We start from the raw sequence: 26,069 nt of genomic DNA, 5'->3' as shown, positions 1-26,069 counted from the left end.
AGTTATATGAAAAGATCAGTGCCTAATCCATTAGGTACATAGTGTTGTTACAGAGCATAGGGAGCTTTTTGCAGAAAAATGGAGGGGAATAGGGCAAAGTCAAGAACCATCAAAACTAGAAACGAGCCCAAACCAAACTAATATAGGACATCAAAATTCTATTTACAAATATATACATGGGTGGAAACCCCTTACCTCAAGGAATGCACCAGGCTACTCAAGTAAAACCATTAACAGGCTGAGAGGAAAATGACTCTTTGCAGAACAAAGGATTGTGGCCATAGGATGTGACCAAGAACAACCACCTGGCAACTACCCTAATGCCAAATCTCAGACTGATGGAATGCAACAATAATTTGTAAATACACTCATATCCAAATAACTGATTTTCATCATAAACTTCTAGATCACAATATGTTTCTTTTCTAGTTTCATGCACAAATTCTGTGAAATGGCCTGACTCAACAATAGTTGTGACCTCATCAATTTTATCTGAACATGAAAAAGAAATATCAAGAAACAAGCCTTCTCCTTCCAAATTGCAAGATGAATCGGTCTCCACATGTGCAACTGCTGGTTGTGACTTTTGAATATTACTTTCTTCCAACATAGGGTCGAATTTGAGAAAGGTGGTCTCTTCTCTCCTTTCATAGATAAAATCATCACTAAGAATACAATGAGTTTTACCCACACTTTCATCAAACTCCTTTTGTAACTCTTTTTCTCCATCTTCTTGATCAAGAAATTTAAATGATGAATATTCAAGTTGCATTGTGTGAAAATCTGATTGACCGATTCCTTCCATATCTATTAGATTTTCAACCTTTCTTTTAACATTCTCAAGTATCTAGTTAGCATCATTAAAAATAAAAGCCTCCACTTCTAGACTATAATCTAAAGATTCTTTTGCAGCCTCATGCAAAATGTTATCCTTTTCTTGGTTCTTTTCATCAACATTAAAAGCAAAAGTTTCTAATTCAGGAGGAAATGAAGATTTGGGTATATCATTCATACCTTTCTTTGTATCACCAAAATTGCAAATAATTTTATCTATTCCAACTTTAGTGATGTGGCCACTTGCATCTTCAACTCCATATCGTAACTCATCATCTAAACCCTTTAGAAACCAATCGGGAATATAGACACTTTTATGCTCATCTGGTGATGCTCCCCTTTGATAAGATGATAGTCTCACTTGCATGCATGTCAAGAAAGGTTCAAACCTTTCATTTCTATCCTGATGTAGAATTCCTAGCATTGTTGATTTAACTGTTGTTGGCACAAGATTTCATTCCTCAATGATGGTGAGATTATGAGAGTGATAAGGATATGGAGGAACACAAAACTCATCATTTCTAATTTCTTTTTTAACCATCTTCAACTTCTTCACTGTTATTTGTAACTGACGAGTTTCTTGCTTGAGATCTTGGAGCAGATTTGTGATCTTCCGATGGAGGTAACCTCTTCTTCTTAGCTTTGTAGATACTTTCTTTAAAGGTAGTTAAAAATGAATGAAGTGTTTCATCATCTTCAGTGAATATTTCATGAAAAGTAGGTAGGGACCATCTTTTCTTAGGTTGGTTTCTTGGCTTGGTCCGACACTGAACCATCTTTCTGAGGTCTTTAATTAAACAGAGTCACCAGCCTCCATTCTCAAGGAAGGCATTAGTTAATTTTTGAGACAAGAAAAGCACAATGGTCTTTCCTCCCCAACAGAGTTGCCAAAAATTTGTTGGTTAACAAATTTTGTTCTCTTAAAAAATATGACAGTATGACTCCATGAGAGAACAAACTATCAATCAATAGTTGGATAAGTTGCAATTATCTCTGCAACTTTCCTCTAAACTTTAGAGGTACAACTCCCTCTTATGATATAATTTTAGTGTTTTTCCGGGGTATACTTTTAACCATAAAGCAGGAAAGGCAAAATTCCTATTCTTAACATCAAAGAACAAAAAAAAGGTACAAATGACAAGGCATTTGCCTAACTGAAACTAACTTAATTCATGTCGCATAATATCATTCAAAGATAAACATTATACCACAATGAATAGTAGAGGGAGAACAAATATTTAATATCCTAAAATATGGAGATTGACCAAAAAGCATTCACATAAGAAAATTTCAATTTATCCAAAGTAGCATAAAGTCTGATCTATTAGATAAACTGTTTAGCAAAACCAAAACACAATTCACATCATATTTGTCTTTTAGAAAAACAAAACCAAGTTTGTCTTTCCAAAATTCTTCCCCCCATTTCCTATCTACTAATTTCCCCTTTTATATCTGTCAAAACTTTTCCGTTTCCAAGAAATGTTTTGTCTTTCCGTAACGGTTTTGAAAACGACCTTCTTGAACATGATTTTCAGATAAAATAAAAATTACCAAGACTAACATAAACCATATCATAGATAACTATTGGCTCTACACCTCCTCCTTAGGTACTGGGTTCCGATCGGCTATTTCTCTGTTGATCATTTCCGTTTTCGTCTCCTCTTCTATAAGGACCCAGAGGATTGTTGAAAATTCATCTTCATCTTCTATGAGTTCGCGAGCGAGGTCGATTAGGTCAAAGAGAATATCATCCTGGATGTATTTGACATCCGACTCTATGAGGGGGCCTTTTCCTTTAAGCACCATTTTCTTCAATGTCTCACAAACTAATTATTGGGATTCCTTCCAACAACTATTTCTTCCTATAGGAATCATTTGTGATTTTTGGCTTGCTCGACAATCTTTCTCAATAAGGCAACAATTTTTCTATACCGGCAAAATCTGTTTGTTGCTTCCATGTAAGAGCATGCAACCCTTGGGTGATGTTTTCTTGCTGGTTTTCTAGCCAATTCAAGTCTGGATTATCAAATGGCAATTTGTCATGAGGTAAGACCATTTCGACAAGGGAGCTCATGATTACATACGTTACTTCAGTCAACTTTCTAAAGGGATGTATTTAATTCAATTTGCAGAGTGATGAATGGCTTAGAGGTTGACAAGAAAATAGTTGAAAATCCCTGATACTCTAATATCGGCTTATGAGAGGATATCAGATATCAGGAAGGAGAAAGAAAAGAACACTTTGCAATCTTCTGTTTGTCCCCTAATAAGCATCAACTCCTTCGATAACATCAGTCCTTCCTTCGATATTGCAACATCGGGTGAAAAGAGAACTCCACACTCCTAACACAAACTTCCAATATGCTAAGGTTCAATCGATAAGGTTTTATCTGATGAGCGAGAATTGATAAGGATGGCCAATTTAAAAAGAGACAGGAAGTAGGAAATGTAAGGTTTGTTGCTTACCACCCAACGAGTGCTAACTTTTCACTTTATCGCGATATTAGGTGAAACCCGAAGTCAAGAAAGACAAACATAGTTCAAATGTGGCAAGGATTCTCCGATAGAGCAATAACGATAAGGAAGAAAAGGCCTCTCGTGGATGAGCAATTCTTGAAAAACAAGATACGGGGTAGCACATCTATCTAAAAAAATGCCAATAGGTATCAATTGAAACTATTTAATTTACTTTAAAATTATTTTATTAATTTTAAAGTGTATTGTATCTACATTTTTTCTTGATACAATTTTTTTCAATAATTCATATGTAGATTTTTATATTTAAATTTTAAACCTTTTATCATTGTGAAAAAAAATAATTAAAAATAAAAAATTATAAAATATATATTCTTTAAATATCTTTGTTTTTGTTTTATATTTATATATGATGGTGTATTTTGCTTTTATATGGTATTTATTTTAAAAATATTAAATTTATAATTAATATTAGTATTTGGACATGTAAATGGTTGTCAAATTTAAGCTAAAAGATAAAAGTTAACATTAACACACTCATTCCATTTCACTCCAACCCTTCTTTCTATTGTAAAATGCCTATCAACATTAATAAACACCACATACAAACAAAAATATGCCCGCGCATTAAAATTATAAGTTATAGAGATAAATATAATATTAAAATTAAAATATATTTAAAAAAACATCTACCATTTCATAATTATTATATATAGCAAATAAAATTTAAATATAAGAAGTTAATATAAATAACTCAATTTTAGAAATTAGAATAAAAATATATATTAAAAAAAAACAATGTAGATACATAAAATTTATGTCTTTACAAAATAATCTTAAGTTATCTATACTAGTGTTATCGTTTCCACCCCAATGTGATTGTTGTCATATCCTTCAACAACTGAGGGAGGATATGCTACAAATTGTGAGATGGTCGAAACTTAAATGACAGATGGCTGATTTTCTTTCAATTTGATAACAATGATCATGGATGCAAAAGGTAAAAGAGATCAGAAAACCATAATAACCAACAAATGCTATGTACACGTTTTAGTGCACTTCAAAATCAAAATATTATGTATTAAAACGACAGGCTTTTGCTAGATTTGAAAGTTTTGCTCTTCAATAAAATTGATTGTTACAAAAATTAATATAGAATAGCACAGTTCACTACCTAAATTTTTCATAATGGATAAACTCAAATAGTAGTATCATATAGAAAATTTAGCTGTAGTATCACGACTTTCAATTCTAGCCCACTACAAACTTAATTAACTAACTATTTCTGTGAACACTTCGTAAATAATCTATTAAAATTTAGATAATATAAAGAAACCATGTTTTTCACAGTTGCACATAACAAGAACAAAAAACCCAGAAGCTTAATCAGTTTATCTACATTTTAAAATAATTCTACGAGTACTTTTAAAGCAAAGATTAACAAGAGTGCTTTTTAATAATTCTATGAATGTTTTTAAAGCAACTTGAAACAACACTAGACCAGCCAAACACAAAAATAAACACATAATCTCCCAACCTGGCCATTACAATATGTCAGAAAAATTATAATGACAGATCCAGATTTCAAAAGTAAACGGGCAGAAACTCAATTTTTGCATCTAACATCAGAAATGATCTTTCTGCAATTCAGTGGATCCACTGATAGAAACTAGAAGTCATGTTAGTTGTAACCCTACATAAATCTCGGGTGGAAGAACTGCAAATAAATACAGCTTGCTTAACAAGCAATTGATGCAGACAAACTAAACTTTTGGTTCAGTCATCAAGCCTAATTGATGGTCAATCATCACTAGGTATGTAAATTGGCTCTAAAGCAAGTCCGCAATCTTCAAAAAACGTGTCTTTTAGGTAGCATAGATAGTGTATGATGCTGGAAAAAATCTAACTCAACATTTCTAGGGTTCGCTAGATAGCTCAACCAAAATACCCATTTCACAAGAAAACCTACGATTCTTAGTATTAGATTAAGGGGCATCCATTCCATCATTATGTTCAGTTGCTATCTATTCAAAGCACTTTACCTTCGGTACCATACAACAACTAAATTAAAGAAGACTATACATCCAGCGTGACATAATGTCTACCATACAATGCAGCAGTCGTTAGACAATCTAATCAAGGAAGAACTTCCATCGGTTTTTAATGTCATACTCAAAACGGAATGCAGAGATATCAACTCTATAAAATGTTGAACTGTTCAGTTGAGCACTTGAACCAATTGTGTTTACAATGCAGCATGCCGCAAATCTAGTATTCATCATGCCGTCTGTCCCTTCTACCATCTCTTCTTTCATCTCTTAGCCCATCCACATATGAATCTCTGTTATAGTTTCTTGGTGGACTCCTGACAGGAGAATGACTCTGGTCCCGTGAATCTCTTACCAATCGAGTGCGGGGAAGAGGTGATGGTGGCCGCCAATCACTTCTTGCATCACGATCGCCTCTTCTATCATGCAATCGGTCCTCCCTTATTCTGTATCTGTGATCCATAATAGGCCCTACATCACGATCACCTTTTCGGTCCTCCCGTATTTTGTCTCTATGGTCCATCACTGGCCCTCTGCCTACAGGAGAAATCTTCTCAGGTCTTTCTCTTCCCTTATAAGAGTAACAGTCATCATAATCTCGTCTTTCCTTAGTCTCTCTCCCAGAATGGAAGTCTGGTGGCGACCATTCACGCAGTCTTGGAGCTGGCATTTGATCAAATACTTGGGGGCCATCTCTGCCTCGCCCACCACGTGTTGGTCTAAAGTCACCCATCCCTCGTCCTGGGCCACGTCCCATAGGAGGACCACCCATGAAAGGTGGTCGTGGCACTGGAAACCCTCCAGGGGGGCCACCTGCACCCATGCCAAAAGGAGCCATGTAACTGCGTGGCCTGTCACATTTGTTACATTCTTTTCTCCTTGCAAAGTTTAGATTCCCACACCTGCAAACCAAAATGTCAAAAACATTTAAATTAGAAAAAAGCCATTCCACAAATTGAATCAAACTAGAAATTGTTTAAATAGTAGGTTTGTCATATCATAAATGGAGCATAATCTACTAAATTGTATACACGGTCAAGTTGCAGACTTTGCCACAAAGAAGAAGAAATAAAGCATGATGGGTGCAAAGTGTGAATTGAAGCATGATAAAAATCAAGAAAGATTTGTGCTTGGTGAAAAAATGACAGGCAGCAGAAACCCGTAATTACTTAAAAAATTTGTACTTACGTGGGTTCCGAGCATATCCAATCTCCCTCCCTTGGTGTTACATTCGGATCATTTCTTCTCATGCTTTCTCCTTCTGGATTTAATGGCTCAGCATATCCATAACCTGGCTTAGGAAACTCTCTTCCATAAAATGTAGTTCCTCTTCCCATACTCCGGGTTAGGTTCTGAGGGGTAGGCCGATATTCAAACCTACCATGACCTCTGCCTCCCCTGAACCTTCCATCGTGGTGAGGATCACGTTCGTAAGGCTCTGGGATCCTGTGCTGAGGGGAATGTGAACCTGCGCGAAGATAATCCTTCCTTCGATCCATATCATAACCTGCGACAGGTACAATATTAGTGAGTAAACTAATTTTAACTTGAATGCAAGACACAATACCTAATATATACATTCATTTATTATCAACAAACTTTGTAGTTAGTATTAAAACCAATCCCTGGCTCTGCCTATATTATTGAATAAATTAAATTAGTTTAGAACTACCAAAAAAAAAGTTCTCCTACCTGAACCCCTTTCCCTGCCTCACTAAGTGAACAGTGATTGCTAGAGACGCCAACGAAATAATTCCATACCACATTTGTAAAATCCCAGCGGTATAACTATCTACACCAACCAGAAATTTATTCACGTGACACATCCCTTTTTACCTGCCCTCTGAGAGCTGTGATTCATTACTCCGCACAAAATTCCAGAAAACTCATCTATGTTTACATGATGCAGGGATTTTACTTAGGGATATGCTCTTCTCCACTTGTAAACTCTAGATACCAGTAATAACTGTGTTCAGGTATATGCTACTCTCCTCTGTGAACTCTAAATACCAGCTCCTCCCCTCTGTGAACTCTAAATACCAGCTCCTCTCCACTTGCAAACCATCTTCCAAGTCAGAGTATATGCTCAACTTGTGTTCAGGTATATGTTCCTCTCCTCTGTGAACTCTAAATAACAGTTCTTCTCACTTAGGCGTATGCTCCTCTCCGTACCTGAATTCCAAAAACCATCTTCCAAGTCAGAGTCAACAAGCTCACCCTTTTAAACTGTCTTTCAATAGCCATGCAATATACATACCAGCTCCAATTCTGAACTCGGAATACTGGCAAGAATTATAATTAGTTGTATGTTCCTCTGATCACCTGAAATCTAAATAACATCTTCCAGAACAGTTTCAATAAGCCCAGCCAATTTAAACCATGTCTCCCAATAACGATGCAATACAGAAACCAACTTGTTGCCACAGTGACTCACCTGACTAAAGAATTCTTAAATTTGCTTGCTTCAACTCATGAGAGAAGAGTAAATATGATTTTTCTCACAATGATACAAGCACACAAACAGATTAGACCAGAGTCTCTGTACTCATCAATATAAATCCACACCAAAAGACCAAACCATAGCCTTCAGTGAGGTGCACAGTTCCAACGAAATAGGACCTTCAAAGATAGTTGAGCAGTTCTATTGATTAAGAACTTGAACTGTCCTAGTTCTTTGATAAGTACAACTGACAATAGCAAGAGGAGATATTGCATGCCAGTTCACACATTCCAAGAACTTAACATAGCTTTCCCCTGATTCCATTATCTAATTTTTCATATTGCATCCTGGAAGCAAAGGTTGGTCTCTCAACTGCATAAACTGAACTTTCATCCCGTATCATACTGCTTAAAGGGGATTTCATTTTCAACTATATCAAAGTTGAAGCTGCAGATATTTTCTTTGAAATTAAATGATTTCAAGGTTAAAATCTTGATTATTAAAAGGATCAAACAGTTTGCTCCGTATCCAACCCTTCCTTGGTTAAATTACCTGCCATAGCACATTACCGTGTCAATTATAATTCTTTAACTAATTAACATTGCATCTTCTCACATGGAATTGAAGAGATCGTCACAAAATATTTCACCTCTAAAATCTTGCTCATCTTCAAAACCCAAAATATCCCATTTTATATTGTGATTTCAGATCGTAGAATCTCCACATCCATCAATTCTCTGTCTTGTAGAATCCATTTCAGATTATTGCATTGTTAATAGCAAGGTAAACTGTGAAACTGACATTATTCAACTTTTAGTTGTTTGCATTTAAATGTGTTGTGTTCCCTTATAAAGGTATGGACCTATACGAATATGAATTGCTTTTAACTTAAAAATTACAGTTACAGCTTAAAGATGCTGCTAGGGTCATATCACTTTCAAGCAGAGTAAGTTACATTCTGGGTTTTTGCCTTTGAAATCCAATTGGGGATAATATTATCATAACATACTATCAGAACTACTGCAGATGCTTTGATTATCACATTTACTTCCAAAGCACTCTGTGCCAATTAGGAACAATCAATGTACCTTGCCAGCTTATCATTTTAACTCTTCTTTTCACTAAAAAATATATTTCAGTTTCAGTCACCCCTTGAAGTTGAATATCAGTTTAGACAATAAAGCAGACAAGAACTCATTCTTGACACAACAAAAGGTCACCATTTGAAAGTCCTGCTAAAAGAGTACATTTTAAAGCAAGAACCCAGTGGTATTCCATCACCCAACTCAAAAACATTTCTGTTCCTTCAGAGTGCCTCCAGTTTTTGCAGCTAACAACCTGCTTCATATATGTACCAACAAGACTAACATTCTGGAAAATCTCCAATTGTACTCATATCTTGCAGATAAAACCAGAATGAGAACACATATAAGACTATAAGTTATTAGTTTTACAGCATAGACATGATCCTATATCAATTTCCTGTTTCATTGTTGCAATCTTTGACTGAGTGCAAATCATTTCTTCTAGAAAAAAACGTATAAAAAGCAATGCTTGCATCTTCATGTGCATATCAACTCCTCTTTAATAACAGAATGAACAAGAACTGCCTTCTCTCAATGTTAGATTTACAAAACATTTCCACCATGAAATTTAACAAAATGCTGTAACCCTCTATGCACTCAAATTTAAAAGATATTTAATGCTCTCCCAGTATCTGTTGTTCCCGATAAAACTTGAAAGACCAACCTTTACTGCTTTATTTGGATTAGGAGTAAGAATGGATGCCATTTTTGGATAAAGCTGAACTGTAATTATGGAACTCCTCCTCTCAACCAATGAAATCCTTAAATTTATGCCAATGCTGTTTCCTTGGGGTTTTTATAACCTACTTTCTTCCTCCATACATTCTTCTCTATCATATTCTAATCCTGATATTTACTCCTTAGATATATTCAACATCCACTCAATGCTGATCACATTTAGTACAATATCACTTTGTCAAATAAAGGATTGTTATATGTTATTGAATAAAGCATATTTCTAATTGCCCAACCTTAATGAGCACAGTTTAAATTTTTCTGCCAGTTTGACGCGTGACAAAGTTTTAAAAAAAATATCTTCTTTTCTTTAAAATCTTGGTTTTTTGTGTCTTGAAGTAAGTTATAACTTACAAGTCAATCTTTTACGAGTTTTTGGTGTCAGTTTTTAAAGGTACTGACATCACAAGGACACACCTATTAAAGATACAGCAGAACCAATTTGCCTCATGGGCAATAATAGGTGTGAATCAAATGAAAAAAAAATAAAAAAATCACTGAGACTGAAGGATTGCTAGAGTGAATCTTATAGATAGAAACAGACATCTAATCAACACCCATGAGATCAAAGCGGACAGATATTGTGGAACATACAAGTAAAGCCAGGAATATTTTTCCTTCCATGCTTACACTAACAGCCACACACAATTATAAAAATACAATAACTCTCAGAATAATAATTGATAATAGATCAGAAGCCCAATGCTATAATAATATCCAGAGTGTAACTTTCAGATCAAAGCCAAATCAACTGCTAGTGTCTCTTAAAGGTGTTTATTTGGCATAATTTGTGCTCTTTTAAAGAAACTCAGCCAATTCAAATGATGGCAAGTTAAATCACTAAAATTAGATTCTGGAGGAAAAGGACTAAGAGGAAAGGCTTCCTTTTTTCAGTTAGAGCACAATGTGCACTTCTCATGCTTGACTTGCAATTGTGAAAGCAGACAAATAAGCCTAACGATAGCATCACAGGACTGTCATGTACTACATGAAAATATTGAAAATAGTTAAACTTGTTAAAATCAAGCAAAACAAAAACACTCCCCTAGTGAACACCAAACTATGTCAAGTATAGCATTCAGGATGGATCAATATGGCAAGTATTGGCTAATCATACATAACTATTCTTACTAGTTGTGAATCTTGCTAGTTATATACAAAATGTAGGGCTGTTTGTGAATATTAAGTATACAGGGGAGAAAATCTAGGGACCAGCCATAAGGCAATGGCAATAACATATTGTGAGCTAAAGACTGGACTAAAACATGTCCAGATCGAAGAGAAAGAGGTGTTAAGATAAAATTTTAAGTTTAAGCTAAGCAGCCTGGGGGACAAACTCAAACACAGAACAAGACAGTATTGACTCCCAAGAGACAGATATATACAAAAGGTAGGATCAATAGTAACTATTAAGTATGCTAGAAGGTGAATCTATGGACTAGTCATAAGGCAATGACAATAACATATTGTAAGGTAAAGACTGGACTAAAACATGTCAAGATCCAAAAGAAAGAGGTCTTTAGATTTGATTTGAAGTTTAAGCTATATAGCCTGGCTACAACACAGCACAAGACAGTACTGACTCCCAAAGAGACAGGCAACTAACTTTGAATTGAAAGGGAATTACCTCCTCACCAAGGGGTTTCTGCTAGTCATATCTATAAAAAGAAATTAAGGTCAAGGAAAGAAACTTTTTAACCATTGCTCTCTAAGAAAAAAATCTAACCGATCAAACTCAAGAAAGATGCATAAAAAATGATGGAAGAACAACATTGAGAGCTCGATAGCTTGCTATATCTTCATTTGTGCAGTATAACTCTGTTAACCAACAGTAAAGCTAATAAATATTGACCGTTGAGCCAATTTCTTAGGGCTGACAACCCCTGACTTCCAACAACATACATATGCAGTTATCTCAGGCTACAAAGTTTACGCAGAGTAGGGTTTTACTATATATTTCTAGATCCATATTCCTAGAGTATTCTGCTCCAGAAGGTGTTAATAATCTCATCTTTGGGCATTGGCCCCTGTACAAAACGATGCATGTACCTTTCGTCGTAACCAAAAACAAATGTTGCAGGCACTGTCAAAAATTTAACAAATGCTTATACCAAAAGTTTGTTCAAAATTCAAACTGTACAAAAGCTAAAGTTTACAAATCTCACATACATGACCTCAGAAATCCGCTTTAAATTTAACTACAAACTTATTCATCAGATCTAAAACCTCCTCAGATTCAATTTAGCAAATATCTGAAACCAAAAAAGTCGTTCAGACCACAATGAAAGCTAGAGGTCACAAATCTCGTGCTTAAACCCTTAGCAAATTTTTTTTACGAATATTATCAATTATAGATAAAAGTTATTCATTGAATATAAAATCTCCATAGATTCTCCATCCATTGGGTATACCTAAATCCTTCAAAGTGCCTATAGCCAAAAACTTATTCAAAGCCCAATAAAAGCTAAAGGTCTCAAATCTCGCAACCTCATTGAAGCTTGAACCCTTGCAATTTTTCCTAGAAAAAATTCCAATCACAGATATTATTCATGGGAACTAAAAACTCCACATATTCATCGCGTATCCCTAATCCCTTCAATTCCCTTCTTTCCACAAACACAACACTAAAATTTGGAATCTTCAACGCTACAGCAAATTTCTCCATCAAGATGTCAACGCCAATAACAATAAACGAAGCACTCATCATCCATTCCTTGAAAATAAAATACGTCTAAAGTTAAAAATCCAATAGTGAAAGTCGATAAACCCTAACAATTCAAGTTCTCAGAAAACCACCACTTGCAGATTGGAACGTCGAACCCAATTAAAACCCCAATAACTAAAATAACCTTGAAAATGCCCATTACCGTCTGTGTAACACAATCAAAACCCCTGAAACCCATGTTTTTCCCCGACCAATCGCCCGTCCGAAGGAGGAAGAATCGAGTATCAAAAACACCAAAATAACAGTAAAACCCTAGTGATCCAAACCTGCTACTGTAGCATCCGAAAATCTGTTCCTTCGATAAGAAGCCGAAGATGGCCGAAGTTCTCCTGGCTCGAATTCATTCAACCCTTCCACTGGTGGTTCTCCGCGCACAATTAAACTGTTCAACCCGACGCCATTTACATACCGATGTGAAGAATCCATGTGGGTATCATCCCTTTCTCTCCCTGAGCAGTACCCATTTCTTTCTTTCTCCCGGCTTCTGCTCCTGTGATCATCCTCTGCTCTACTCATGTTGCTCTGAAGTGAGACTCGTACCTTGGACGTGGCCGTGACCCTAATTTAGCAATATTGAACGAATGTAGGAACGATCAACTTAAAGTGGAATATTCCGTTAGGGTTCATAATATAAGATAATTTGAATTAGGTACACAAACGAATGTCCGCCTTTCTAAAATAAATGTTATGTTTTATTAGAAAACAATAGTTTTGGTCATAGGGGGAGAAATTGAGGTTGCAGCTATTCTGACCCCAAAATCGTAGTATGGAGATATCATTGATTTTGCAAACAACAGTTACAATTTTTTTACTTGTCAATATTACGGTGTACGAATTGACGATTTTGGAGCCAAAATAGTTGCGCCCAGGGACTAATGTGTGTGGGGTCTAATAGGTGTGATGGTATTGGGGTGGTTAGGGGTTCATTTTAATCTTATAACTAATACAGCATTAAATGTATACATTTTGAAAATATTTGATTGAAATATATATTAGATAACTAAATATATTCATATCATAACTGTGGAACAAGTGGGAGTGAAAGAGTTTAACACATGCCAGATCACTAACACAATCATTAATGCTCTTTTCAGAGCCTTCGATTAAAATAAAAACATCCATGTTAACAAATCTGATCAAGTCTAGCATTGACATGGGACTATCCACATAAAAAAGACACATATACACAAAAATAGCAAATCCACTTGAAATTCTATCAAAATTCATATGTCTCATCAAACCTACATCATAGATGTCATAATAAACACATTTCCCTAGCAAAACAAAATCAAATGAACACATAGTGCCACCCTCTATCCCATTTGACCAGGTGAACCGTACAACTACTGGTCACTTCATCGCACACCTATTGGTCAAATCACTACCATTCCTGCCTACATCTACCAACCATTTTCCATTGAAAACCAACCAAATCTTAAATAAATGGTCAAAACAAATTAGCACTGCATTGGTTGAAATTTTTTGTAAACTAGAAAGGTTTCCAAAATGTGGGTTTCAGCTACAATGTGTGAGATTAAGTCTCTCCTCACAAAGGGGAGGTTGTCTTCTTATTGCCTTTCCACTAAGGAACTAGAATCTATTATAAAATCAACTATCTATTCTATCCAAGGGCATTACAATCATTCAATTCTCTCTTTTAAAATGAATGTTTCATTATTAACTTTTTTCAGGATAGGGGTTCTACTTCTTTAAATACTTGGAACTTTCAAGACAATAGTATGAGCAATAATAATCGATAAAGAGTTAAGTTGAACGAAAGAACAACCTAACAATGTACAAGTGAATTTATACAATTTAGAAACTTGTGTAGCACAAAGACTTCCACAATTTCTTATCTAATTTTAACAACAAAGATAACAATATATTGAAGCACAAAGAACTTCAAATATAATATTACCGAAAACATACGAGAGAGAAAAATTGCAGTTGAAATACTTACTAGAATTTTCTATCTCTTGACTCTTTCTTCTAACTTCTAAACTTGATATTGTAGCTAAAAGACTTTCAGATATCAGATTCAAACTTCTTTTAAAACTCACAACAAAATGTTCACTATACTTCAAATAAATCCAAGGTCATGTAATAGCATACACATAAGAACAATGCACTCATATGAAATAATGCTTCAACACAAAGTTTGAAGACACAATTGCTCCTTTATTTACTTGAAAAATGCTTCACAAAATAAGCTCAAATACTCAAAATGCTACACAATTCGACAGAGTTTTGTTGCAATGCTTAAAATATATTATTTAGAATGGGCACCCTCATATATATAGGAGAGGGGCTATGAGCAAAATTAGGAAAAAACTCGACTAACCATGACTAAGTCAAAAGTAGAGTTCTATTTGACTCAAAACTTGTGCAATCCTACATGCAAAAATGTATATACAAAATGACACCTGAAGTATCGTTTGCCAACTACAAAAATGCACCTACAACTAAAAAGCATGAAAAATAACTAAGTATTGTTAAACACTTCATTTTGATCTTGTTTTAGAAACTCTTCGAATTTCTGAAGAGCAATCTTCATCTAGGACTCATTGAGACCTTGATTGTGATTGGTGATGACTTTGACCCGAGTAATAGAATCTCCCAAACCAATGTAATATTTCTTGTGTTTCGTTAGGATAGATCCTAAGTTATCCAAAATGACATAAAGGTCTGTTAATTTGTCAATCAAGGATATGGAAAGATCCTACTTATCAACTTTTGCACTAACTAACAAACTAAATTCCTTGATGATTGCATCCACATGAAGAGTCTTTTGATTTTCATCTAGGAATGTGCAAGGGAACTTTGATATTTTCTCTACAATTTATTTTCCCTTGTCTACACACTCCTTTTGTGCTTTCCACATATCTTTCATGAGTTGTTCCAAGGTATTCATCTAATGTTCCAATGCCTCTAGCTGCTCGATGTACATGTCCCAGGTGGGAAGCACTCCATTGTCAACCAAGATTTGCAATTCAAAGTCTTCTACCTTCAACCAAGAATCGAAGTCCTTTGTCTATGTTTCCAGTTCCTGTGAGACAAGATCTAGTGTTTTGTCCACTTTAGACTTCACAGTTTCCAAATTATTAATCAATGTAACTACAGAGCTCAAGACATGTGTTCCTTGACTAAGCATTCTATCCATCTCTTCATCAACCGCCCTGACCCGTGAAGTGACCCACTCAACTTGCTTAATCACTTGCTCATCAACTAATGAAGTTATTGGCTCAATTATTTCTGAAGATATCGTTATCTTTATCGACATAGTGTTGACTTGTTCCACTTACGCCTTAATCTTATCCTTATTGATCTTATCTTCAACATATCTTGCCACGAGGGCATCAAAAGCTGCCTAAGCATTTTCTTTAGTAACACCACTAGACTGCTTTCCCAGTTCAATCCTGCCAATGACATAATTTGAAGGCTAAAATTTATCAATTTTCATGTTTAGAGGGGGCACAACGATCTCAACATACTTGTTATTTGATTTGTCCACTATGACTCTAGAAAGAGTCTTGGCCTTCTTTGTAGTCTTAGGCTTTACAGGAACTAGCTAGTTGAAGTCGAAGTCATATAGGAAGATGACTTGTTTCTTCCTCTTAGGAGTATTTGAGAGTAACCAAGGTGGCAATGAAGAGTCATCTTCAACCCCTGCAACCAATGTTTGAGAAGGAGTTTCATGTTCCTGCACGATAATGGTTACAATAGGTGGAGTGGAAGTCACAACAGTATGTGGAATTTTTATAGTTAAAGCATTTGGATTGTGTATCCTCTCTAACATGAATTTATCAAAGTCACGGACCATGGTAGTAGATACTTCAGACAAGTTTGGGAAGGAATAAAATATATTTTCAATATTGTCCTGAGGATTATCTAATGCTAACTCACTGGTGGTAGAAGAAGGAATAGTATGGACAACTACACTAGTAGCTATTGGAGTATATGAAATGGTGGAACCAAAAGGCATGGATTGAGAAGTAGAAACCTGTCGGGGTACAGTAGCTGGAACAAGATTTATTACTTAAGGAATAGACTTATGTATATCTTCATGTTGAGGAGCTTTGGGAGTTACTGGCAATATTTCCTCATCATATTCCTCTTCTTGTTCCTCATCTGGTAGTCCTTCTTCCTCAAAATTTTCTTCATCAATAGGTTCATCTTTAAATTCTCCTTCTTTTGGTTCTCTTTCATGTTGAAAAACTTGAGTAGAAAACTCACCTTGATCTTTACCTTTACTCTTTTCCATAGTAAATTTTTATTTTGAAGTCATCTGGGGAGCCATACGATCTTTGCCTATTCTTAGTTATAAGCTTCGATTTCTTTTCAATAGGTCCAACAATGTTATCCTCTGACCCAATATTGAATGGTTTCAATTGAATTCCCTTCCATGTCAGCTAAACATTGGTGTTTGTGAGGATGTTCTAGAATTTGGCTCTTATTGAAGTTACTTCCTTCTGAGACCATTTGATGAGTGGAAGTGGTGTGTTAGCAATCGTTTTACTCGCATATGCTTGGTCTATAACATTTCCATCATCCTTTAGACCTTCAGGTATATCTGCCAAATTGAGATTATTAATCTACTTCAGAGTGTGATTGCAGAAGTCAAGTCTCCTGATATCTTTTTCAGTGCTGCAATAAATCCAGATATACTCTATGCAATGCACATGAGTGTAGCTCTTTTTTAATTTTTTCTTGATTCCCCTATTAAAATCTCTCTCTGGCTTTGAAAATTTCCATCGTCTCATCTTATTTCTTAATCCATTACCCTAGATTTGTAGATAGAAGAAATAGAGACTTGCCAATGGTTAAGGTGAATTTGAAACCATGTTTATGGGAACCTATTTGACATTTGTGAACTACAACAATTTGTCGAGCTAACTCCATGAGAATGATTTTGTCGGATGGATATCTAGGAAGCATGAAGGGTTGATCATCAAAACATCCTACCCTAAGTTAGGTGAAAGTAGGAAACTACAAGAACATACGTATCCATATTGGTTGATCACATCCCAGGCTTCATCTAATACTCTCTTATTTTGAAGGTCTTTGTCAAGCATACAAATGTAATGTTAGACTAAAGCATCATTGACTCTCCCGAAATTATGCAAAGTATTCCTTAAGACAAGTTGGGAGTAGTACTCATGAACTAGAACCTGATTTCTATCTCCCTATATGGACAAAGAAAATGCCTCATTGATGCTGCAACATACACAAAGTACAAAGTCATATAAAACTTCAGAGTGGTTGGTACCTTAATGAGCTAGTCACATAGTCCATCACTTATCTATTTGCCCTAGTATATCTTTTCCTTGTTTTTCCTAGTGACATGGATGTACTAATGCATCCACTCATGGTATGTATCAGAAATAAGAAGACATTTTACTCTGCTGAGAAGAGTAACCAAATCATTTACCTCCTCAATGAATTCAATGCGCTGAAAGGTCTTAGGCCATCTAGCAATAGTGGGTCTTGGATTCTTCAACCAATTATCATTAATATTTCTTCGATACTTGTTTGAGTGTTTCTCGTAATAGGCTTGGTTGTTTGGAAGTCAATGTCAACATACCTGCCTATGTTCAGACATTTAAAGATAGTGTCAAAGAAGTCTTCTTACTTTATTGAGAAGAGTGACCAAATCATTTACCTGGTCAATTAAGACTACGGTGAAAGGTCTTAGGCCATCTAGCAATAGTGGGTCTTAGAGTCTTCAACCAATTGTTATTCATATTTCATCAACACTTGTCCATCTGTTTCTCATAATGGGCTTGGGTTGTTTGCATGCCAATGTCAACATACATGCCTATGTTCAAACATTTGAAGACAGTGTGGACGAAGTCTTCATTCAATCTAATGATCTTTTTACCATCTACATCTTTGACACTTCTTCTTTCAAGATAAAAACAGTTGGCCACTACAAGCACAAATTGTATATTTTATGCAAACATAGGAAAGTCTGAAACAAAGTGGATATTGTTGTTGATGGTTGACTCCATTTTATAGTACTAAGGTGGATCTTTAACCCTTTTGAGAAATTCCTCCAGGTCCACATGACCTATTTCAGTGTCTCTGGTATTATCAATGTTGGACGACAATAAAGAATGTGGAAAAATGGGATGAGGATCTTGCTTCTTGAATTTCATGTTTCCCTTGCTAGGGGATGGCTCCGTCATCTGTAAGGAAGATGAAACTGCAACATTTGATAAAACAAGCCTTTCAGAGTTAGAACAAAAACACCACCACACCTTGAAAAGAAGCTTGTGAGAAACATTCTTCACTTGATATGACTGGCTTGAGGAAGATCATTTATAACAAAAATTTGGGTTCAAAACCCCAAATTCACTTTGGAAGTGCAGTGGTACAAATTGGGTTCATAACCTTGATTTACACTTAGTTAATTTTTTGAATTACAATGTGTAAAGGTGTAGTTTAGGTTTATAACCCCTAACTACACTCGGGATCACGAATAACAAGTTTGAACACTTATTTACAAGTGAAAGATGGGCATAGTGTAGTTTGGGGTTATAAACCCGAACTACACATTCTAATGTATTCTGGGCGTGGTTTAGGGTTATATCCTTGAACTACATCGTGGTGTAACACTAGTGCATTGAAAACTTGTTGTAGTTAGGAGTTACAACTCCAAACTACACTTTGTAAAAGTTCAAAAAGGAATTTGGTGTGGTTCGGAGTCGTAACTCCGAACTACACCATGGTATTTTTGCAAAGGAAATATTTTGATGTAGTTCAGAGTTACATCTCTGAACTACACCATGGTGTAACTCTTTGGTTCGGTGGTGTAGTTCGGAGTTGCAACTCTGAACGAAACCATTTGGAAGCTCAATGATTATCAAAAGAACGACATGTAGTTCGATGTTACAAATCCAAACTACATGCTAACCATTGTAGTTAGAGTTCGTAACATTGAACTACATGTGTTTCATGGGGAATGAAATGAATGACAATGTTGTTTGGGCTTATAATCCCTAATGACACTAAACGATATGGAATGCAAACACAACAATTTCATTCAAGTTTATGTTTGAGAAGGAGTTTCATGTTCCTACATGATATTGGTTACAATAGGTGGAGTGGAAGTCACAACAGTATGTGGAATTTTTATAGTTGAAGCATTTGGATTGTGTGTCATCTCTAACATGAATTTATCAAAGTCATCGAGCATGGCAGTAGATACTTCAGACAAGTTTGGGAAGGAAGAAAATACATTTTCAATATTGTCCCGAGGATTATCTAATGCTAACTCACTGGTGGTAGAAGAAGGAATAGTATGGACAACCACACTAGTAACTATTGGAGTATATGAAATGGTGGAACCAAAAGGCATAGACTTAGAAGTAGAAACCTGTGGGGGTGCGGTAGCTAGAACAAGATTTGTTACTTAAGGAATAAACTCATGTATATCTTCAAGTTAAGGAGCTTTGGAAGTTACTGGCAATATTTCTTCATCATATTCCTCTTCTTATTCCTTATCTGGTAGTCCTTCTTCTTCAAATTGTTCTTCATTAATAGGTTCATCTTCAAATTCTCCTTCTTTTGGTTCTCTTTCATGTTGAACAACTTGAGTAGAAGACTAACCTTGATCTTTACCTTTACTCTTTTCCATAGTAAATTTGTATTTTGAAGCCTTTTGGGGAGCCATACGATCTTTGCCTATTCTTAGTTCTAAGCTTCAATTTCCAATAGGTCTAGCAGTGTCATCCTCTAACCCAATGTTGAATGTTTCAATTGAATTCCCTTCCATGCCAGCCAAACATTGGTGTTTGTGAGGATGTTCTGAAATCTAGCTTTTATTGAAGTTACTTCCTTCTGAGACCATTTGATGAGTGGAAGTGGTGTGTTAGCAATCTTTTTACTGACATATGCTTGGTCTAGAACATTTCCATCATCTTTTAGATCTTCAGGAATATCTGCCAGATTGAGATTATTAATCTACTCTAGAGTGTGGTGGCAGAAGTCAAGTCTCCCAATATCTTTTTCAGTGCTGCAATCTATCCAAATATACTCTATGCAATGCACATGATTGTAGCTCTTTTTCAATTTATTCTTGATTCCCCTATTAAAATCTCTCTCTTGCTTTGAAAAATTTCATCGCCTCTTCTCATTTCTTCATCCATTACCTTGGATTTTTAGATAGAAGAAATAGAGACTTGCCAATGGTTAAGGTGAATTTGAAACCATGTTTATGGGAACCTAATTGTCATTCGTGAACTGCAACAATTTGTCAAGCTAACTCCATGCAAATGATTTTGTCGGATGGACATCTAGGAAGCATGAAGGGTTGATCATCAAAACATCCTACCCTAAGGTAGGTGAAAGTAGGAAACTACAAGAACGTACATATCCATATTGGTTGACCACATCCCAAGCTCCATCTAATACTCTCTTATTTTGAAGGTCTCTGTCAAGCATACAAATGTAATGTTATAATAAAGCATCATTGACTCTCTTGAAATTATGCAAACTATTCGTTAAGACAAGCTGGGAGTAGTACTCATGAACTAGAACCTAACTTCTATCTCCCTCAGTGGACAAAGAAACTGCCTCATTGATGCTACAACACACACAAAGTACGAAGTCATATAAAACTTTAGAGTGGTTGGTACCTTAGAGAGCTGGTCACATAGTGCATCACTTATTTGTTTGCCCCAATATATCTTTTCCTTATTTTTCTTGATGACATGGATGTACTAATACATCCACTCAGGGTATGTATCAGAGACAAGAAGACCTTTTACTTTGTTGAGAAGAGTAACCAAATCATTTACCTCTTCAATAAAGTCATTCTACTGAAAGGTCTTAGGCCATCCAGCAATAGTGGGTCTTGGATTCTTCAACCAATTATCATTCATATTTCTTTGACACTTGTTTGAGTGTTTCTCGTAATAGGCTTGGTTGTCTGGAAGTCAATGTCAACATACCTGCCTATGTTTAGACATTTGAAGATAGTGTCAAATAAGTCTTTCATACTTTACTAAGAAGAGTTACCAAATCATTTACCTGGTCAATGAAGTCACTACGATGAAAGGTCTTAGGCCATCTATAAATAGTGTGTCTTAGAGTCTTCAACCAATTATTATTCATATTTCTTCAACACTTGTCCAACTGTTTCTCATAATGGGCTTGGGTTGTTTACTTGCCAATGTCAACATACATGCCTATGTTCAAACATTTGAAGATAGTGTCGAAGAAGTCTTCATCCAACCTAATGATCTTTTTACCATCTACATCTTTGACACTTCTTCTTTCAAGATCAAAAGGTCTTGGCACTACAAGCACAAATTATATAGTTTTTTGTAGACATAGGAAAGTCTCAAACAAAGTGGATATTGTCGTTGATGGTTGACTCCATTTTATAGTACTGAGGCGACTCTTTAACCCTTTTGAGAAATTCCTCTAGGTTCACATGACTTATTTAAGTGTCTCTGACATTATCAATATTGGACAATACCAAAGAAGGTGGAAAAATGGGATGAGGATCTTGCTTCTTGAATTTCATGTTTCTCTTGCTAGGGGATGGCTTTGTCATTTGTAAGGAAGATGAAACTGAAACATTTTATAAAATGGACCTTTTAGAGTTAGTGCAAAAACACCACCACACCTTGAAAAGAAGCTCGTGAGAAAAATCCTTCACTTGATATTACTGGCTTGAGTAAGATCATTTATGACAAAAATTTGGGATCAAAATCACAAATTCACTTTGGAAGTGCAGTGGTGCAAATTGGGTTCATAACCATGACTTACACTTAGTTAATTTTTGGAATTACAATGTGTAAAGGTGTAGTTCAGGTTTATAACCCCGAACTACACTTGGGATCACGAATAAAAAATTTGTACACTTATTTACAAGTGAAAGATGGGCATGGTGTATTTCGGGGTTATAAACCCGAACTGCACATTGTAATGTATTCTGGGTGTGGTTTAGGGTTATATTCTTGAACTACATTGTGGTTTAACACTGGTGCATTGAAAACTTGGTGTAGTTCAGAGTTACAACTCCGAACTACACTTTGTAAAAGTTCAAAAAGGAATTCAGTGTGGTTCAGAGTCGTAACTTCGAACTACACCATGGTATTTTTATAAAGGAAATATTTTGATGTAGTTCAGCGTTACAACTTTGAACTAAACCATGGTGTAACTCTTTGGTTTGGTGGTATAGTTTGGAGTTGCAACTCTGAACGACACCATTTGGAAACTCAACAATTATCAAAAGAATGACATGTAGTTTGGTGTTACAAATCCAAACTACATGCTAACCATTGTAGTTAGAGTTCGTAACACCAAACTACATGTATTTCATGGCGAATGCAATGAATAACAGTGTTGTTTGGGCTTATAAACCCTAATGACACCAAACGATATGGAATGCAAATACAACGATTTCATTCGAGTTTATAAGTTCGAACAACATCACTCTTGGTAAATCATTTAACCAAAAACATAAATCAAGTACATGACACAAAAAAGGTAGAAATCCCTAATCATATTCAAGCCATAATTAGGACACAAATTTATCGATGAGAAAAGTAACATAAAAAAATGAAACACAACTTACTCAAATAAAAATGCCAATATTCTGAGCTTTGAAGAATGTATGGGTGATCTCCAATCAAAGTGAACGAGACAAGGATAAGTTAATCGACAAGAACACATAAAGAAAAACATGAAAATGAAGAAAATGAAAAGAAAGAAAGATATTAAAATGGAAAAAGAAATTGATTAACTCATAAACACTTAGCATTAAATGCCATTCGTGCCAAACACATACAAGTGAATTTCGGTTTTGTAAACCTAAAATGCACCTAAGATGTGTATTTTGGGTTTAAAACCTTGAAATGTACCTTAGACATAAAAATCAATGTACTATCAAAGTTTGACTCTGAAAATACACCTAGAAATAAAAAACTCCTTTTAAAAGAGTACTTTGTTAATTTTACAAATTGACGACTTGAACTCAAATCAAGGCATTTTCATGAGGATTAAAATATGAACAAGGGAAGTGAAAATTCACCTTGATTTATGTTCTTAGAGCACATGAGCTATAAATTTGGACAAAAAAATGTATGGGTTAGCCCATGTTTGTGCAATAGTTTAAAATGGGGATAACAACTGGCTCTGACTAGGGAATCACTTTTGATCATTCTTTGAAACAATCAAAGATAGGAGAATCCTAGAGCTCTAAGAGCCTTCATCCATCCATTGGGCAAAGAGTCAGGCGACCAAAAGACACAAAACAAATAAAGACCAAAAACACAAAAAACCAAAACACATGAAAATTGTACATGTATTTACAATGTGATCTATAGCTTCATTGAGTGAAATGCTTTAAATGTTGTCCATTGTGAGGCAGGGAGAAAGGAGTGGCATCTTCATAGGCCAATAAGAAAGTGTTTTTACCCTTGACTTGATTAATTGTGAAAGGACATCACTATAGTGAATCGACCTCGCCATCCATTCCCTTTGCTTGTCCCCCAACAAAACTATTGGCAATTTGGAGGAATTAATTATGTGTTGTATTGATGTTTGTCATTAATGTCAACACTAGCATGTTTGGTTGCATATTGGGTTCCGGTATAGTGGTTCGATTGTGATGTTGATCTGGAGATCATCTCTGAGATTCTCTGATACGTTTAGTTTGGTGGAATTGGTTTGGTTCGGTCATTCATGTACATGTCACATTCAGTTGGTTCAGGATTCGGTGATCCAAAAGCTGTCATATGTTCTAGTAAGCCTTTTGGTTACCGGTAAGGGTTTTACTAGTAGTGCTTTGTTGAAGATCTTTTGATGGATTAGATAAGTGGTATTGGTGCGGCTTCTAGAAGGTTCTCAGGATGCTAATGGTTATCATGTTCGTGTTCCAGTTGATTGGTGGTGTTGTATTTGGCTTATGGCGACCTATTTTAGGTCTGGTGCTATTCTGTCAGGTTATGGACCGATTTATGCAATGTGTTGGTGGATGCTCCTGATGCGTTACCAATTGGATTTATTGGTTGGATAATGTTGTTTTGGTCTTAGGCCGACTTGGGTCATCATTGGTTTGTGGGTTTATGTAATGGATTTATTGTATTATCTTTTAGGTGGCGACCTAATTGTTTAGGTCCCGGGTTTGTATAAATATGATGTAATATCTCTTTGTAGATCATGGGTTATGGGAGTATCTGTGTGCGAATAAGGTTGTAATCATATGCAGAGGTTTTGGTCGATCATAGGTGATCAAATTGGGTTTGTGTAAGAGGTTTTAGACCTTCATTATTGAGATTAACTAGAATTGTACTCAACTAGAATTGTACTCAACCATAGGAGATGTTATTCTTGCAGTTCAATCTTCTTTTTGGATTGTACTCCAAAGATATTTTGTAGTCAGTGAGGCTCCTTTGTGATGAGTAGTGCGCTCTAGGCTACTGGCCTTCCTGCATGTGCAGGCCCCTTATTGTAATCAAATACTTACTGCAGAAGTATCATCTGACTGTGGGTAGGGTTTCCCACCATGGTTTTTCCCTTTATCGGGTTTTCCACGTACAAATCTTGGTGTTATGTGTTGTGGATGCATGGTATTTGGTTTATGATTTATGTTTATGCTTAATTGATATATCTGTTATTCCAGTATTTGGTTTATGCATTCCGATAAAATGTTTTAAGTGCTTAAAGTTTCATAATCTGTTGACAACTGATTCACCCCCCCCTCTTAGTTGTCCACCGGTTATCCTAACAAAAACAAGGTCTCCTTGTTTATAAGTTATCTGCTTTGCCTTCTTGTCAAAGAGGGTCTTAACTTTTCGTTGGTGGTTCATAATGAAATACACCACTTGTGTACATTTCTCCTCCAATTGAGAAAGGTACATGATACGCTTATCCACAACATTCTAAAAAATTTCATATTCAATGGCATTTGCCAACTTTAGAGTAGGTAACTCCAAAGTAATTAGGATCTCAACATTCAAACCATATAGTAACTGAAATGGTGACATACCAATGGTCCTCTTGGGGGTAATTATGTTTGCCCACAATGCATCATATAATGCTTTGTGCCATGACCTTTGATTCTCATCAACAAATTTAAAGATGATAGTGACCAGATTCTTATTGCTCAATTTTTTCTTGCCCATTACCTTGTGGGTAATAGTCGGAAGAGTGAGCAAGGGTAATACCATATTAAAAATTGAGTTACCTTGTAGGAGGAAAACATAGTTGCATTATTAGTTACTACCTTGTGAGGAACACCGAATATGGAAATGATGTTCTCCTTAAGGAACCGACATACTACTTTTGAAGTAGCATGTTCCACTGGAACATCCTCCACCCATTTGGTAATATAATCCGTTGTTGTGAGGAAATAGGTGTGCCATGCACTTGAGGATGGATTAATGATGCCAATAAAATCAAGACCCCATTGTTGAAAAGGTTCTTTGATCACTTCTAGCTTCAATGGTAGAGTTGCTATTTTCTGCTTACCAACAAATTGATGACATAGATCACATTTACATACCCAATTGTACACATCTTAGAAGAGCATGGGCCAATAGTAGTTTTCCCTTAAGATCTTGTGAGATATTACTAGAGTAGAAAAATGACCATCATAGGATAAGTTATGAAAAAATTCCAATAACTATACTTGTTGTGCTTTATCAACACAGCGAAAGAATGTTTCATCCAAACTCTTCTTGTATAAATTTCATTGTTCCAGAGAACGAAGTTTT

General features: G+C 35.6%; 1 protein-coding gene across 1 annotated transcript; it reads right to left on the bottom strand.

The window, feature by feature from the left end:
- Positions 1–5,260: 5,260 nt before the first annotated feature.
- LOC131030632 (uncharacterized) lies at positions 5,261–12,964 on the bottom strand. The gene is made up of 3 exons (XM_057961523.2): positions 12,609–12,964; positions 6,546–6,864; positions 5,261–6,259 (listed from the first exon to the last, which is right to left on the bottom strand). The coding sequence occupies exons 1-3, from the start codon at positions 12,856–12,858 to the stop codon at positions 5,578–5,580; spliced, it is 1,251 nt and encodes a 416-aa protein (XP_057817506.2). The 5' UTR covers positions 12,859–12,964; the 3' UTR covers positions 5,261–5,577.
- Between the last annotated feature and the right edge of the window lie 13,105 nt (positions 12,965–26,069).

This window comes from Cryptomeria japonica, chromosome 3 (genome assembly GCF_030272615.1).
Source record: "Cryptomeria japonica chromosome 3, Sugi_1.0, whole genome shotgun sequence".
In the NCBI taxonomy this organism is placed as follows: Eukaryota; Viridiplantae; Streptophyta; class Pinopsida; order Cupressales; family Cupressaceae; genus Cryptomeria; species Cryptomeria japonica.
This window is presented reverse-complemented; position numbering and strand designations above follow the sequence as displayed.

Excerpts from the sequence above, each read along its gene's own strand:
- LOC131030632 (XM_057961523.2), bottom strand. The coding sequence starts at position 12,858 with ATGAGTAGAGCAGAGGATGATCACAGGAGCAGAAGCCGGGAGAAAGAA. Across the intron at positions 6,865-12,608 it reads TTCGGATGCTACAGTAGCAG|GTTATGATATGGATCGAAGG; the intron begins GTTTGGATCACT and ends TACCTGTCGCAG. Across the intron at positions 6,260-6,545 it reads TGGATATGCTCGGAACCCAC|GTGTGGGAATCTAAACTTTG; the intron begins GTAAGTACAAAT and ends TTTGGTTTGCAG.